The 15995-nt window shown below is 45.2% G+C and overlaps 1 protein-coding gene across 5 annotated transcripts in view; it reads left to right on the forward strand.

Moving 5' to 3' along the window:
- The first annotated feature begins 284 nt into the window (after positions 1–284).
- Positions 285–15995, forward strand: part of spag9a (sperm associated antigen 9a) — a 33227-nt gene continuing 17516 nt past the window's right edge. For 2 of the 5 annotated variants that reach the window (XM_076997284.1, XM_076997286.1), the window contains exons 1-8: positions 285–699; positions 1104–1730; positions 5159–5279; positions 11375–11445; positions 11656–11750; positions 12304–12457; positions 14356–14439; positions 15496–15640. In XM_076997284.1, the coding sequence (XP_076853399.1) occupies positions 1431–1730; positions 5159–5279; positions 11375–11445; positions 11656–11750; positions 12304–12457; positions 14356–14439; positions 15496–15640 (970 nt within the window). In that variant the 5' untranslated portion in view covers positions 285–699; positions 1104–1430. The remainder of the gene's footprint in view (positions 700–1103; positions 1731–5158; positions 5280–11374; positions 11446–11655; positions 11751–12303; positions 12458–14355; positions 14440–15495; positions 15641–15995) is intronic. The other 3 variants (XM_076997285.1, XM_076997288.1, XM_076997287.1) reach the window with 2 other exon arrangements.

Raw genomic sequence — 15995 nt, forward strand, 5'->3', positions numbered from 1 at the left:
GCCGCTGCAGTTATCGGACGGACCCGCGTACCTCGTGGAGAGGTTACTGGACTCGAGGCGCAGAAAAGGTGGCTTACAGTACCTGGTGGACTGGGTCGGATACGGACCGGAGGAGCGCTCCTGGATACCGGCCTCTCAAGTGGTAGGCCCCTCCCTTATCGCCGACTTCCACAGGGAACATCCAGACCGGCCAGCTCCGCGGCAACGGGGAAGACCGCGTGGGAGTCGACGGGAGGGGTCCTTGGGGGAGGGCTCTGTCACGGTGAGGGGGCCGAGTCGCCACCAGAGGGCGCGCATCCCGGCCAGCAGCCGATCCCAGCACACACCCCCGCGCACGCGACCACTCCCACAGTCACAATCACCAGTATACTGAACACCTGTTTCTTATTTACTTTGCTCTTCTTAAGCCCGCAGGTCGTCTGCTCCAGTGCTGCACATTGCCGCTACATGAGTGTCTCTGGTCCCAGCGAGTCCGTCACTGCGTTCCCTACCTGTGTGCGCTACGAGCTTTACCTTGCATCACTTGCAGTGTGTGCGTTACGAGCCTTACTAGTGCGCGCTACGAGCTTTACCTTGCATCACTTGCAGTGTGTGCGCTAAGAGCTTTACTGGTTTGGTTGCCATGGACAATAAACATCCTTCTGTTCAACCCCCGTCTCCGGCTGCCTCTGTCCCGACGCCTCCGGCGTCACACTCGAGGTATTGTATAAGCACTATGTAAATTTAAAATTTCATGAATATATACTGAAAATATGCTTCTTAAAATAAAGTTGACAAGAATAATTATGAGTGGCAGAGAATTTAAAAAACACGTGTGAGTTTAGAAAACTCAATGCATTTTTAGTTTTACAAGTCCACAGTAAACTTTTTTACCGTGTAATGATTAGAACAAATGCTATTTTGGAATTCTTACACATTGCTCATCAGAATGATTGAGAGTTTTTTTTTATTAATTGTATTTGGTAACTGATTGAATACCCATTCTAATAAAGAATGTGTGGTCAACGAAAACAGAAGTAAAAATTCCATTCATTATGAAAACAACCATATGGTTGTGTTTAAAAGAATGCATATTGGTAATGCACATTTGCTTTTCAACGCAGCCGCGGCGATACAGTGGCCCGTCTGCGCTATTCTGCATCTGTATCGTCGTTTATAAACACCGTGCACTTCAAAGGAATCGCATTCCCCGCTTTGTGACGTCACCGCGCGAGCGTCTGGTCGCCTCAGCTGTAGTGTGGAGCGCGAGCACCACGTAATATCCTACAGCAGCCACTTCCAGGGAGGGACTGTGGGCCGAGGAAGGGAGACTGTGATTGTTCAATCTTACAAGGTATATATTTGCATTGACGGAGATTTTATGAGAAAACTACACCGATCCGGGAGAGAAGGTAAAATATAGGGCACATCTGCGCGAGGAAGGCAAGAAAATGGAGTTGGAGGACGGAGTTGTGTACCAGGACGACCCGGGGACGGCGGCTATGATGTCGGAGAGGGTGTCGGGCCTGGCCAACTCCATATACCGCGAATTCGAGAGACTTATCGGGAAATACGACGAGGACGTGGTGAAGGAACTCATGCCTCTCGTCGTGGCGGTGCTGGAGAATCTCGACTCCGTCTTCGCGGAAAACCAGGAGCACGAAGTGGAGCTGGAGCTGCTGAAGGAGGACAACGAGCAGCTCATCACCCAGTACGAACGGGAGAAGGCTCTGAGGAAACACGCCGAGGAGGTGAGGAACGGGGACCGTGTGAGGTGCTCCGAGCATCCTCCCCCAGTCCGTGCACGCTCCCCACGAGCTCGCGAGCAGCTCGCAGGTGTTGTTGTTGTTGCAGCACCTGGCCCGCCTAGCGTGCACGTGCGTGGCTTTGTTAAGTAAGACTGTGATGCTGTTTGATGCTGGGATGCTCACGGGTCAGAGATGGGCTGTTATTAGGGTGTTAGGACAGGTTTGTTTACGTTTACTGCTTCGCTGCCTTTTTGTTATGGCTTGTTAAGTCTTGAATATAGCTAATAGATAGATAGACGTTGAAAAAAATCTCTTGCTTGCATCACAGTGTGCGGCTAGAGAGATATTCTTGATGTCAGAGCACAGTAGCTAGCTCTTGCATAGTTAGACCTTTACAAGCAGTCTACAACGCAGTGAAAGCGTCAACATGTAAACATTTGAGTCCTCCGTATGTTTATTATACTCTAGCATTCAAGCATCTTAGGGCTGCAGACCTTTTTTAAAACATAAACACTGCCACTAAATCAAGGAATCATGTCAAGTTGGACTGAAGTGATAACTTATAAAGCTTTAGAAAGAGTGCACCACCAGTTTCTTAGTCATCATGTGCTTTGTGGCTTTTTGCATGTCTCTGTAACCATAGATGTGTAACAGAATAATAATGTAATAGAATAATATAATAGAATACAATAATAATGTAATTGAACTGTCTTCCTTACTGGAATGTGTTACGGTGAGGGAGACTCATTCATTTGCACAGCTCTCTACGAGCATTTACAACAGGAACTTTTTTTAAACCTTAAAACCATTTTTTTCACCTGATGCTGAAGTGGGATTATGTGTAATATAGCCGTCACATCTTCCAGTTAATCCAGCCTTTGGCTACATGGTCCCGACGTCCTGACTGAAGTCCTAGATTTCTAAATTGTAAAGCAATGTACATGTTTTTTTTAATTGATGATCTCATTATAATATAGGTTAATAATATACTGGAGGTTCACCCCAGAGAGCCTGTAATGTGTTGTAATATGGTTTGCTGAAACCTTTACTCATTTCGACTGGCTGCTATGGGAAAAGCTTGGTGCTATCTTAGCCTAACCAGTCTCATGCACAAGTTTAAGTCAAGAGCCCAGTTTAGCGTTTAATGTTAGCAGGTTGCTTCATCTGCTCGGAGCTGAAGTGACTCAGCACTTTGATTGTTTTTACCTTGTCACTGTCACCAACTTCATTCTGAATGGGGCCTAAAGTATATCACACGTCTCTGCAGAGCAGCAGACTGTGTTCTATTTTCAACTGTGTGGTCTGTTTTAGACATCCAAATCTGTAGTTTTCAATAAATACAGTGAGATTAGGAGTGAGATTAGGAATGACACTTTGAAATGACACTAGGTCAATATATATATATATATATATATATATATATATATATATATATATATATGTTCAGTTGCCAATACAATCATGTTGTTAAATACATAACTGCATAAACAACTCATCCATGAATACTATACATGTTAAAATATCAAAACAAAATTAAGCAAACTAGTAGGAGTTCATAATCATGGCAGCATATTTCAAACAGAGGAGGAGCAGTGTTAACTGTTGAAGTTCAGTCGGGATAAGCAGACACTTAAACAGGTCAGTTGCTGCAGACACGTATCAGTGACCTAAAAAGAACTCATCTTAAAACTCCTTGACCTAGTCTCTAGACTGCAACGTTATCCTCACGCATCTGGCATAATGATGTGTGAGGATAGCAGGAAACCACTGCTGTTATAGTTTATATTATCTGGTTGCTCCCTGCTTGCTCTGTCTGACTGAAGCACATAATGTTTCTGTTAGGCCTGGATGGGTCCCGTCCCCTAACACTGGATGGGTCCCGTCCCCTAACACTGGATGGGTCCCGTCCCCTAACACTGGATGGGTCCCGTCCCCTAACACTGGATGGGTCCCGTCCCCTAACACTGGATGGGTCCCGTCCCCTAACACTGGATGGGTCCCGTCCCCTAACACTGGATGGGTCCCGTCCCCTAACACTGGATGGGTCCCGTCTCCTAACACTGGATGGGTCCCGTCTCCTAACACTGGATGGGTCCCGTCTCCTAACACTGGATGGGTCCCGTCTCCTAACACTGGATGGGTCCCGTCCCCTAACACTGGATGGGTCCCGTCCCCTAACACTGGATGGGTCCCGTCCCCTAACACTGGATGGGTCCCGTCCCCTAACACTGCCTGAATGTTGTGTTTAAATTAAAAGAGATGCAAACAGAAAGTGACAAAAACCTTCTGCTTTATTCTATTCAGTTCTTGGGGTGCTGGACTAGTTTATTGTTCGCTCTTTGGCGGGGGCCATAAGCGACACAGAGACACCTAGCACCCCTCACAGAGAGACAGTTCTCCAGCAGGGCTCCTAAGACTGCCAGATGCCGGGCGAGCTCCCCTTTAGGGGAATGGGGTACGATCCAGGTCATGTGACCTTTTATTGTGATGGGCAGGGCTGGGAAACTCCTGTGTTCCTCCTTCTGGTTTCCTGCTTTTGGTGCTACGCCAGAAGGCTTCCCTGTAGTCAAGTTCCCTGTAGTCAAGTTCCCTGTAGTCAAGTTCCTGTAAGAAGCACAAGCTTATGCTTTGTGTGCATATAATAAATATTCCATAAATATTCCAATTGATTGATTATTTATTTGGTTATAAAATGCAATATACAAATATGCAGATTGCCTATATGGAAATGCTACTACATTTTGCTAGTAATTCTCTTAAAATATTTTAAATGAAGTCTTTGCATCACCTCTCTTGGACTATATGGCAAATACTAACAGGTGTCATACCAAATAGGTCATTTTGGAGATTTGCTGGTTAGCATTGCTGGGAGAAAAGATGAAATGATAAGCAGCAGATTAGACCACAGCAGCTGGGCAGGGTGTTCCATATCCTGATCGCTGAGCTACCGTGGGTGGAGCTGGGATATGTAGTCAGACAATAAGGTTGTTGAAGTCACCCTGTGGTGGGCAAGCCTCTGCCATCCTGTGACCTTTCTCCTCCTTTCCTCTCTTCACTTGTGTTCGATTGAACTGGAGGTGATCTGTGTGCTTGTGTGCTAATGAATCCCTGTGCGTCTCGGCCTTGCTTGGACTCTTGTGCTCAGGGTTGTTGGTAAATTTGTCCAGAAGCGGCATCTATGTGAGAGCACAACGAGGAGAAAGGGGTGTTAACACAGGAGGCAGTGGCAGCTGTCATGGGGCCAGCATGCTGCTGTGTGCAATTTGAGAAACGGTGGAGGGCTGAGCTTGGCCTGCCATATGTTGGGCTGGGCGTTCTTCTCTGGAGGCCTGCTGAGCTCCTCACCTGAGTGTTGATGTGCGTGAGCCCAGGTTTGTGCTGTGCGCGAGGCATGAATGAGTAATGCCAGCCTTTGTCTTCTCCACGAGCAGAGGTTCATCGAGTTCGAGGACTCGCAGGAGCAGGACAAGAAGGATCTGCAGAACCACGTGGAGAAGATGGGCTCATACTCACGCCAGCTGGAGCTGAAGCTGAAGAACTCTGCCGACCAGAGTAAGCGCTCGCTCTCTCTCCTCCCCTCCCAGTGCCCCCACCTCACGTCGCACCACGTACGTTTGCCCAGTTAGCGTGTCACATTGGCCTGTAGATGAGGGTTCTTCATCGCAGGATGACCTTCCTCTGTATCAGCGTAATTATCCCGTGTATGTGACTGCCTAGGGATGTTATAATGTGGTATATTTACATACTAATTAGGAAAGATGCTCTTGAACAAAGTTATTGTGTAGTGTGAGATGATCACAACTCATCAATACAGGCCATAACTGTCAAAACTATGAACCAGCATTTCCTACGTTTTCATCCTTTTAGTAAAGGAGTAAATCATGGAGTAAATCATGGAGTAAAGCTTTTATCTGACTTATGTGTTATTACAGTATTACTAGCAGTACATTAAGGCAGCATTGCTCTTTCCCCCCTGCTATTAACCACTTGATGTAGATGAAGACTTCATTTTAACAATAAGACAGATACATAGCGCTTGCTGTGTGCATCACCTTTGTTGTAATCGAAAAACATCAGTTTGCTTTGTTTTGTTCAGCTAATACTTTTATACATGGTGACTTATTGTGATTCACACGTTTGAGCTCATTTGAACTGGGTTACTTTTATAACTTGTCTTCCCCACTTTCCCAACTGCTTCATTTTAACATGAGCGTATTGATGGTTTAAGCCTTGGGAAGCAGCTTTGTTGTATGGAGGCCTGTTTAGAACATAATGAATCAACAAGTTCTATTTACATTATATTGATGCCCCCACCCACAGGTCTGTAGGACATAGATATCACAACTAATGAGCAATAAAGACCGGGACATGATGATGAATGATTCACAAGAGCCACATGCTGCCCAGAAATATTTCACACTGAGGTCATAGTCTAGTTTTGCTTGGAGGAAAGAAGGTGTTGGCTGACTCCGCCCTCTGGTGGAGCCACGCCCAGATAATAATCATCACACCAACGGTTGTCGGTCAGCGGCATCATGAGATCATCTTCACATGTGGTATTGCAACAAAAATGGTGAACGCATTTATGGCATTTGGCAGACGCCCTTATCCAGAGCGACTTACATTTTTATCTCATTTTTTATACAAGTGAGCAATTGAGGGTTAGGGGTCTTGCTCAGGGGCACCTCAGTCATGGCCTCAGTTCTGGGGATCGAACCCACGACCCTCCGGTCACAAGACCAGTTCCCTAACCACCAGGCCATGACTGCCCATCAAACCAAACCAGATTTATTTTATGTAACGTTCATTGCTTGCAAGTCCTGGAGCGCTCATTCACTTGTTAGTGAGGTGCTGAGGTCCAGCTCTGCCATCTACAGCACCTGAACCCTCTCCCGTTTCAATGGGCACGTGGGACTCTGGCTCGCTGCATGGCTGGAGTTGGCATGGGGCCACCTGCCCATTCAGCCAATCACAAGCAGGCCCCTGGAGTGCAACCAATACATCACACTGAAGGTTCGAGTTGATCTGCCCAGTTTATGTATTGGATATGTGTGCTTATGCTAATAACAGCCTCGAATCCATTCAATACCCTAATCACTATATTGGACTGATGTGTGAGTGCATACTGACTGTATAAAAAGTACTATAGATTGCATTTATTCAGTACTAATTGTTCTCTGGTGTCTGTATATAAGGTAGTTATGTGATTTTGGACAGGTCACACAAATTCTGAAGCCTGTGATTTGGTCCTAGAGTTAATATACCACTGTAGGAGCTGATATGATGTACTTTAAAATGCAAAACTACATCAGTTCTCATCAGTTCACCAGGTTGACTAGATATGTTGATGACAATCGTTTACACTTCAGTGGTGGAGAAGCTAACGTTAGATAGGAGCGAGTGAACTAGTTTGTCTCTAAGCAACTGCATGAGTTAGCTTCTGAAAGAACTCTTGTTGAGGAAATATAAATAGTAACTTCAAGGAGGGATTAACCAAAGTTACATACATCTTATGTTGTAGATTTATATAACAACACAGGCTGTTACTTTGAATGGGACACAGGCATGAAAATAAAGAGAACCTCATTGTAAATTAGAAAGATAGTTTATGTTGTCATAGTGTTTAGCTAGCTAGGTAGTCAAACTTAGCTAGCTAGCTGTTTGACTTCAGGCCATAGAGGCTATGCATGTGATGTCAAAGTTGAGAGGAGTCATTGCGGCTATATCTATGAGTGCCAGCCTGGTTCATTCTGTACTGTGTGTATATATGGTCTATGGTTCATACGTACTGTGTATATATGGTCTATGGTGAATTCCTTGCTGTGTATATATGGTGTGTGGTTCATACGTGCTGTCTCCTGGAGCTTGACATTACTTTCTTTAGGGCAGAACCGTATACTGTATATACAGGCTGTGATTGATATAGCATACAAGATACTACTTCCAAACTGATTGATGCTGTATGCTGTATGCCACCCAGAAGATGCACTTCTGTGGCCACGCGTAATGCGTCCCATGCAACCGTCACAAAATAGCCTTCAGAAGTGAGCGGAACCTTCATATGTTTTCATGACCATATAATATGCTTTGCGTTTGTTTCATACTGGATAGTACTACAGGGACCGATATGAAAACTGTACCGACTCCTTGAGTGGAGACTATGTGACACTAAGTGGAACAACAGTAACTAAGTGCACTACTGTCTGTTAAAAATAAACAAACAGCAACATAGCCTTATGCATTTGGAGGGTTTATTGCTATTTTCCCTGTTTTAACGAACAGGTGGCCACTGTTACACCATTGACTGTGGTGGCTGGGTGAGAGAGACCACCCTGTGTTGAGATGGAGTTTCTTTATTCTCCATCATGCAAGGCAATAAAAGCAGAGCATCAAAGATCATGCAGAAGAACAAGAAACACGTGAGTGGTGTGAGTGATCCCCAGAGCGTGGCCTCGGCACCCACCGGCTCAGGCCAGGACGGGGTGCTTGTAGCAGTGCAAGACGAGGAGCTGGGGGGCTTTAAGTAGTGAGAAATGGTGAAAGTGTAAAGAGGAGATTGTGAATGAGGTAAGCAGCGTGTGTGTGTGTGTGTGTGAGAGAGAGAGAGAGAGAGAGAGAGTGTGTGTGTGTGAGAGAGAGAGAGAGAGAGAGAGAGAGAGAGAGAGAGAGAGAGAGAGAGAGAGAGAAAATCGGTGGGCGTGTCCCTCTGGCAGGGTGCTCTGTGCACCACCGTGGCGACACCCCTGTGTCCAAACTCTGAGAAAGTGTCCCAAGTGAAAAGTGTACAGCAAATGAACAACCTGAGAGAAAGTTGTCTGTACACAGTCTGGCATTTTCATTGTTGCTACACCAGTTGTCATTGTTTTGATCTTCACAGTATCTGTAGAACTGCTGAAGTTCACTTGCTAGTGTCTGGGCTACAACATGGGAGGGTGTGTGTAACATCTGGAAGTGTGAAAGCTGGCTAGGTTTCTTTTTCTTTTTGCTTATGCGGAATTTACATTTGAAGGAAGAAACAGTGTTCATGGTGTTTTGATGGACCAAACTCAGCCATGCCAAGGTAATACAGTTTACAGTTGTCAGTACACAGGTGATGCAGTTCTCCAGTCTAAGGCATACGTATGATCCCTGGATGTGTTGAAGTCTAGTCAGCAATATATCGTCTGAAGTCATGTTCGTTGGATCATGTTAATGCTGTGACTCATCCCGACACCCACAGCCGGAACAGCTGATCACACATCACAATCTAGAAATGCTGAGATTTATTAGAGGACCACTTTGCATGTTGCAGTCATCTTCACAATCAGCAAGGCAAAAGCTAGACCTGCAGGAACCGCACAGTGTACTGTGTAGCTTTAGTAGATACTTCCAAAAAATGAGGAAGGGGCTCCTGATGTAAGCTTGCATGGACTCATTATTATGGACAGAGAGAGAGGAAGCATTATCCTGGATTTGTACTGTCTATTATTAACTTTTTTGGATACATGCTGTTTTTTACATGCTGTTCAAATTTGATGAAGTGTAAAGTTACTAAGAAAGTAATTACAGAAGAAATAACATCTCTGTGAAGGGATCCTCTCCGTGAAATGCTGGATTTAGGTGTCTCATTCAGTCATGGTTGCATTAATGTGCTAAAAACCATGGGCACATGCTATAGTGGTGATTCATATGACTGGGCTTATTTGCCTTCAAACAGAGGAGGTTCTATGCCTGCGGGTCAGCAGTGCCTAAATCGTCCTGCTCCATTTTGTCCTGCAGCATGACCAGGGCAGCAGTGTAAACGGTGCAGATTCAGAATACCGTTCTTGCATGATGGACAGAATGCTTGAATATGGAGTACAGCAAGGACCACTATCTTATTCCTCTGTGAAGTGTTAAGACGGGTTAAGCTCTGTCAGCTCATTGCTCTCCATTGTGCTCTACATGTTGGCTACAGTGCGAGGGTTATTTGTGGGACTTCACAATATATGCCTGTTATCATAGTGCTGGCCTTTACAATTGTGATATCACACAAGGCTAAATATAGACAAAATCCAGTTTTGTAGGGCATATATTAACTAATTAACACTAGCCATTTCTTTCTGCCAGACAGTTATTTTGCGTGTGCACACACCACATGGAAGCCCTGGCTAAGCTCTAATAGGGTGTGGCTTTGGAGAAGGGGAGGGTGTGGCTTTGGAGAAGGGGAGGGTGTGGCTTTGGATGAAGGGTGTAGCAGTAAAGTAATTCTCTGACAAAGATGCTTGGATGGCTAGTGAGAGTTAGCAAAAGACTATGGTTTTAACTGTGCTTGGGCTAGTGAGAGTTAGCAAGGACTTGACTTAAAATCTTAGCTGTACTTCAAGATGTTAGCAACACCAAAATTGTTAATGTACTATATTACTATATACTAAAATATTATTTTTAGTGGTACGACTTGTAGTTCCTAGTAAATGTGACTACACATTTCTGGGTTCTTCTCTGATTATGAGTTTCAAATGCTGATTCCATGCAAAAATCTGACTGGAACGTATAATGAAATTATATGGATTTTGTTTGTCTTTCATAATGTGTATGAAAAGTGCTTGCCTTGCCTGCTACAGTAGACTACAGTAGACATGAGCACATTCAGCTGAGTCATGGCCCCTCAGCCACAGTCAGGTCCGGCTAACAGGAGGACGGCCCGTACCTCCCTGCCTAAGCCTGATTATAGTGATTTGTTGGGATTTAGTGTCTCACACTCCCTGCTGCTCTGGGCAGAAGTTGAAGTTTTGGGGAATTAGCATATAAGATCGGATGTGCTTGGTGACACTTCCTCAGTTACAGGTGCAAACCTTTACAAATCCTTTTTAGACTATTTTACAAACCCCTTATTTTAATGAAATCATAATATTTTTATTCATACACAAATAATGTCTAGAGGAAAGGATTCGTTCATCACAAGAGTTTACTCAATATTTTTGTAATTCCATATTTTGTTAAAATGTTTATTTTTATTTTTGGGCTTGATTGCCTTATATTGTCTGGTGGCAGTAACTGAAGTGCTTTCGTCAGACCTTTAACTTTTTAGCTATAACTTTTCCACAGTTATCAAGGAAAACACAAAAATTCAAAAGACAAGAACAGAGCCTGACAAATACGAGCTCATGTGCTGATGGATGCTCTTAGTTCCAAGAGGTTACACTGAAGTTCTGTAGGGAACAATTAAAAGCTTATTTTTAAAACCTGATTTTCAGTCTAATTTTGATCGGCTACTTTTTCATTTGCTTGAGGATTTGTTTCATTTTCACAAATTCGTCTTTCTGACAGACTCTGTGGACACCCAGTGGCCAAACAGTAGTATTACACAACCTGTCCTAACCTCATATTTGCTGAGCTCCATATCTTCCCTAATGTCTGTGATATGAGGTCATTTTGACAATAAATATATAGTATAGTGGTTTAACACAGTACTTTTAAGAAAGTACCTCCTGGCTCAAAGTATTATAGCAACTTTAAAAAAACTTATAGCAAAAAAAGGTTTTTATTCTTTTTTTGCCTTTTGTCACAGACCGTTTATTATTTGAATTGTTTACAAAAGACATTATCCAGATATTTTTTGTTTAGTGGGCCTTGTGCTGTAATGAGGGGAATTCAGAATGTGCTGATGTGTTCTCTTTCTCTCTCAGTAAGCCGTTTGGAGGAGCGAGAAGCAGAACTCAAGAAAGAGTACAACTCTCTTCATCAGCGCCATACAGAGGTAAAACCAGCATCAGCAAAACTATTACTTTGTGTGCTGAAATGGTTTCCATGTATGAATTGAAAAAGGCCCTCGGGGAGTGAGCTAAAGTTGCTCGCCACCTGCTGGATAGAAATATACATTGCTCAACGCTCTGCTGAAAAATCATTAGTCTAATGATGTCTATTACCTGTAATGACCAGGAGTCGTATCTTTTTGTGTTCTCTCCAGATGATTCATAACTACATGGAGCATGTAGAGCGCATTAAACTGCAGCAGGTACCTGGAGGAGAGGCCTCAGAGTCTGGAACGCTAGGGAGAGTCAGGTAGGACCAGCCAGGGGCATGAACACAGGGCATAAACGAACGATGAACCGCTTTAGTGCTGATAGATATGAACACAGGGAATACACGAACGATGAACCAGTTTAGTGCTGATAGATATGAACACGGACTAATGCGAAGAATGTAAATTCAAAGAGAAGGGTTCACTGAGAATGGATAATTGGTACCGAGGAGAGTAGAGCCCTTATATGTTAACAGAGTTTTGCTGGACACTGAAGCTAAATATAGGCAAAAATCATACATTGTACATTTTAGTAGCATTTAAGTGTAATAACATCCTTGTTTAGAAGTATTTATTGTAGCGTTATAAGTATTTATTGTAATTGTCCTGTCATGTAAAAACCATACACGATAGAAACATTCTAAAAACAGATTCACATTCAGCATAAAGGTACTCCAAGGTTAATCTGTTTTAGTTTGTCAAAAAAAAAGATTTTGTTACCTAGATTTCTTTGACTGTTTGATCTGTCTGTTGATCTGTCTGTCTGTCTGCCCACTTTCCCATTGTACCTGTCTGTCTATGTTTCTGTCCCAGGAAAGAGCGGCCCCTCTCTCTGGGCGTCTTCCCCATGTCTGGTGGCAGTGGTAACTCCCTCACCCCAGACGTCCTGGGGCGAGCCGAGACTCCCGGAACAGAAGGCTGGAGGTTTAATGACCTTAGCCAGCCACGCTCCAATACTAGCCTCAAGGTAACTCAGCCTACAGGTTCCACTAAGCCGGGCCAGATTTCCCATTACACACCAGCACATAATGGTACAGGGCCAGTCAGCAGTATGCAAAAAAGTCTAACTTGGCAGTGAAGCTGGAAACCAATGGGACTCTAGACATTGATTCTGAGCTTAGGTTGGAGGCTGGTGTTTAGGAGGGAGCCTGGTGTTTAGGTGGGAGGCTGGTGTTTAGGAGGGAGCCTGGTGTTTAGGTGGGAGGCTGGTGTTTAGGTGGGAGGCTGGTGTTTAGGTGGGAGCCTGGTGTTTAGGTGGGAGGCTGGTGTGATGTTTAGGTGGGAGGCTGGTGTTTAGGTAGGAGGCTGGTGTTTAGGTGGGAGCCTGGTGTTTATGTGGGAGCCTGGTGTTTATGTGGGAGCCTGGTGTTTATGTGGGAGGCTGGTGTTTAGGTGGGAGGCTGGTGTTTATGTGGGAGCCTGGTGTTTAGGTGGGAGCCTGGGGTTTAGGTGGGAGGCTGGGGTTTAGGTGGGAGCCTGGTGTTTAGGTGGGAGCCTGGTGTTTAGGTGGGAGCCTGGTGTTTAGGTGGGAGGCTGGTGTTTAGGTGGGAGGCTGGGGTTTTGTGGCTTAGAAACGATGTGCTTCTGAATGGTCATCACGAGTCCACAACGCTACGCAGAAGACCCAAAGAACGATGCGGGAACAGTGTTCAGAGGACGTTGGGAATGGGTAACGCACGGATGCAGCTGCACGGCCACATGTCGGAGCTGAGGTCCTGGCCTTAGCAGCGGTGTGTCTTTGCAGACGACGCAAGGACAGGGGGACTGGCCTGCTGTCCTACACTCCAACAGAGCCTTGGACAGAACCACTGCTCCCTCTTACCGGGCCCTTCAGATGACCCCGATCCAACACCCTCGTTTCTGCTGTGGCTCACGGCCGACTGACGCTGAGAACTGGTTGCTTGTCCAGAATAGGGAGGCGGAGTTGACATAATCATTGGCTATATGCTTTGAGTTGTTAGAAATGCCTGAAGCGCGGTCAGGGTATGTGTTGAGCTGGCACGGCATTTGAGTTGGCACGAGGGTCCAAGAGCGTCACGGCCGTTACTGTTTACGTCCTGAAACGTGTTTACACGCTGCTGAATGAGGGCGACGGGCCTGAGCAGAACGAACGGCAACTGGCCCGCTCTAAAGTCTGTGCTGCCATGGCAACGTCGGGCAGTAGCGACATGGACAGATCGAGAGGCTGAAGCATTGATGTCAGCGCAGGTTCGTCACGGCCGACATATTTCGGCCTAGCTCAGCGTCTATTTAATGTTCCTCCAAATAACCATAATGAGACATTGGACTGGGTTGTACTGGGCCTCTGTGTTGATTCCATTATAGAATGGCGATAGATCTTAAGTTGAATCTAGCTTTCTGACAAGCTTATTAGAATATGTAAATTGAATATTTATTTAGGGTTATTAGGGTTGTGATTACCATAAATGCATTATTCACGCACAGAGTGTGCTAAGCACGAGTGAAATAGCTGCAATGTAAGTATTTTAAACCATGCAACACTCACTCTCACTGGCTTTTTCACTGGTATTAATGCCTGAACAAAATCCATTTATGCCTCCATACAGAAGACCTGTGCAAAGCAAAATATCATGCATCAGAAAAAGTGTCTTTTTTTTGTTGCATGGGCTGTTGTAAGAGGATGTGAGCTGTGAGCTCTAGTCTGGATTCTACTATATGGGGGCTTGCCTGGATCTTACAATGCTTTCATATGCATGTTGATTGGCCTTGTGACCTAATAAGGCTGCCCTGTGAAACACACCATGTCCAGAGCGCCAGTAGGGGGCGCTGTGTGGAGCATTGAGTCGAAGCACAGACAGCCCACCTGCTTCACTCCAAACTCTCTTCCCCCCCCCCACCGAGCAGCTGGAGACAGCCACCCCCCCACAGAGCAGCGGCGGTAAGCACACACAGGAGGCCTGGGGGAGCTCGCTGGCGGACCAATGCAAGGTAGCTGGCTCTTGAACGGCCGAGGGGGGCGGGGTCCAGGTCGCCGACGCCGCATGCCCATGGCCACGCCCATGGCCACGCCCATGCCATTACCTCCTGCCTCTCAACCCCATCGCTTATGCTCTCAGCTGCATGCAACTACGGACACGAGAGTGGGTGAGGTCAGACCCACGGGGGCGGGGGTCACATAGAAAGGACAGCCTGTTCATTGGAAATCTGACCAATTCAGATGAATGAAAATGTGGTTGCATGCAGCTTGAGTTTCATCAGTTGCACAGTGCCTTAGGTTTCCTTCATTCTTCATGTACATTGCTTTCATCTACATAGATCGGCAATACTATTCTTAGCAATCATAATGATCTTGTATCCATGTACCATAGATGTGCTATGATATTAAATTGCCACAGTCTGTATTATTCTAAAAATTTTTCAGTTGGCTTTGTTTGCAGGCTGGACCATGTTGGAAAGTAGCAAAATGGCTTTACTTTGTGTCTTTAGTAGATCCTGATGTGTTGTTTTGACGTGCTGTCTCTCTGTGTAAGTGAATGTTGTTGGGCCTTAATGAACTGTGTGGTGTTGGCATTTCTGTCCCAGCTGTCTTCCTGTGCTGTGTCATGTATTTTTCCATTGCTTCCTGTTGTGTATGGCTCTTCTAGTATAGCATAGTGTATTAATACTCCCTAACTATAGCGTCACCTCAAAAAGAATCAGACTCTTATTTATTTATTTACTTTTTTAACATTGACTTATTTCCCCATCTAAATATTTTAATTGATCACAGTAAGTTTTGTCTTAGGTTTGAAATTAACACTGAAAATCCAAGCATGAAGTAAAATCAGGAAAGACCTGTAGATTTAAGTCATATTTAAGATTTAAGCCAGTGTTTGTTTTCTTTGGCAGCTCTGAAGGTGATCGAGTGCTTGGTGTTCCACCTCAGTTTGGGTTGGCCAGACTGAGGACCAGCAGCTTTTATTATGTTTGCGTAGTTAGGCGCTTCCCTTCTCCTTTCTGACCTCTAACCCTTTGGAGATCACCTGTGATTGGTTCTTTCTACAGGACGAGCTGTCAGGCTCTATGTCCGCCACGCCCATGTCCACCACTGCCTCCGACCTGGCCCTGGACTCACAGCGTGAGGACGGAGACGCCGTCAGCAGGAGCGCGGAGGTGCAGGCCGCACCAGGCACCCGCACCGTGTCTGTGGGTGAGTCTCCGCCATCCCGAGTCTGATCTGATTGTTGCAGGTTAATGTTCTGTACTGTGTGTGGGTGCAGGTTAATGTTGTGTACTGTGTCTGATCTGATTGATACAGGTTAATGTTGTGTACTGTGTGTGGGTGCAGGTTAATGTTGTGGACTGTGTCTGATCTGATTGATACAGGTTAATGTTGTGTACTGTGTGTGGGTGCAGGTTAATGTTGTGTACTGTGTCTGATCTGATTGATACAGGTTAATGTTGTGTACTGTATGTGGGTTCAAGTTAATTTTGTGTACGGTGTCTGATCTGATTGATGCAGGTTAATGTTGTGTACTGTGTGTGGGTACAAGTTAATGTTGTGT

This window comes from Brachyhypopomus gauderio, chromosome 2 (assembly GCF_052324685.1).
Source record: "Brachyhypopomus gauderio isolate BG-103 chromosome 2, BGAUD_0.2, whole genome shotgun sequence".
In the NCBI taxonomy this organism is placed as follows: domain Eukaryota; kingdom Metazoa; phylum Chordata; class Actinopteri; order Gymnotiformes; family Hypopomidae; genus Brachyhypopomus; species Brachyhypopomus gauderio.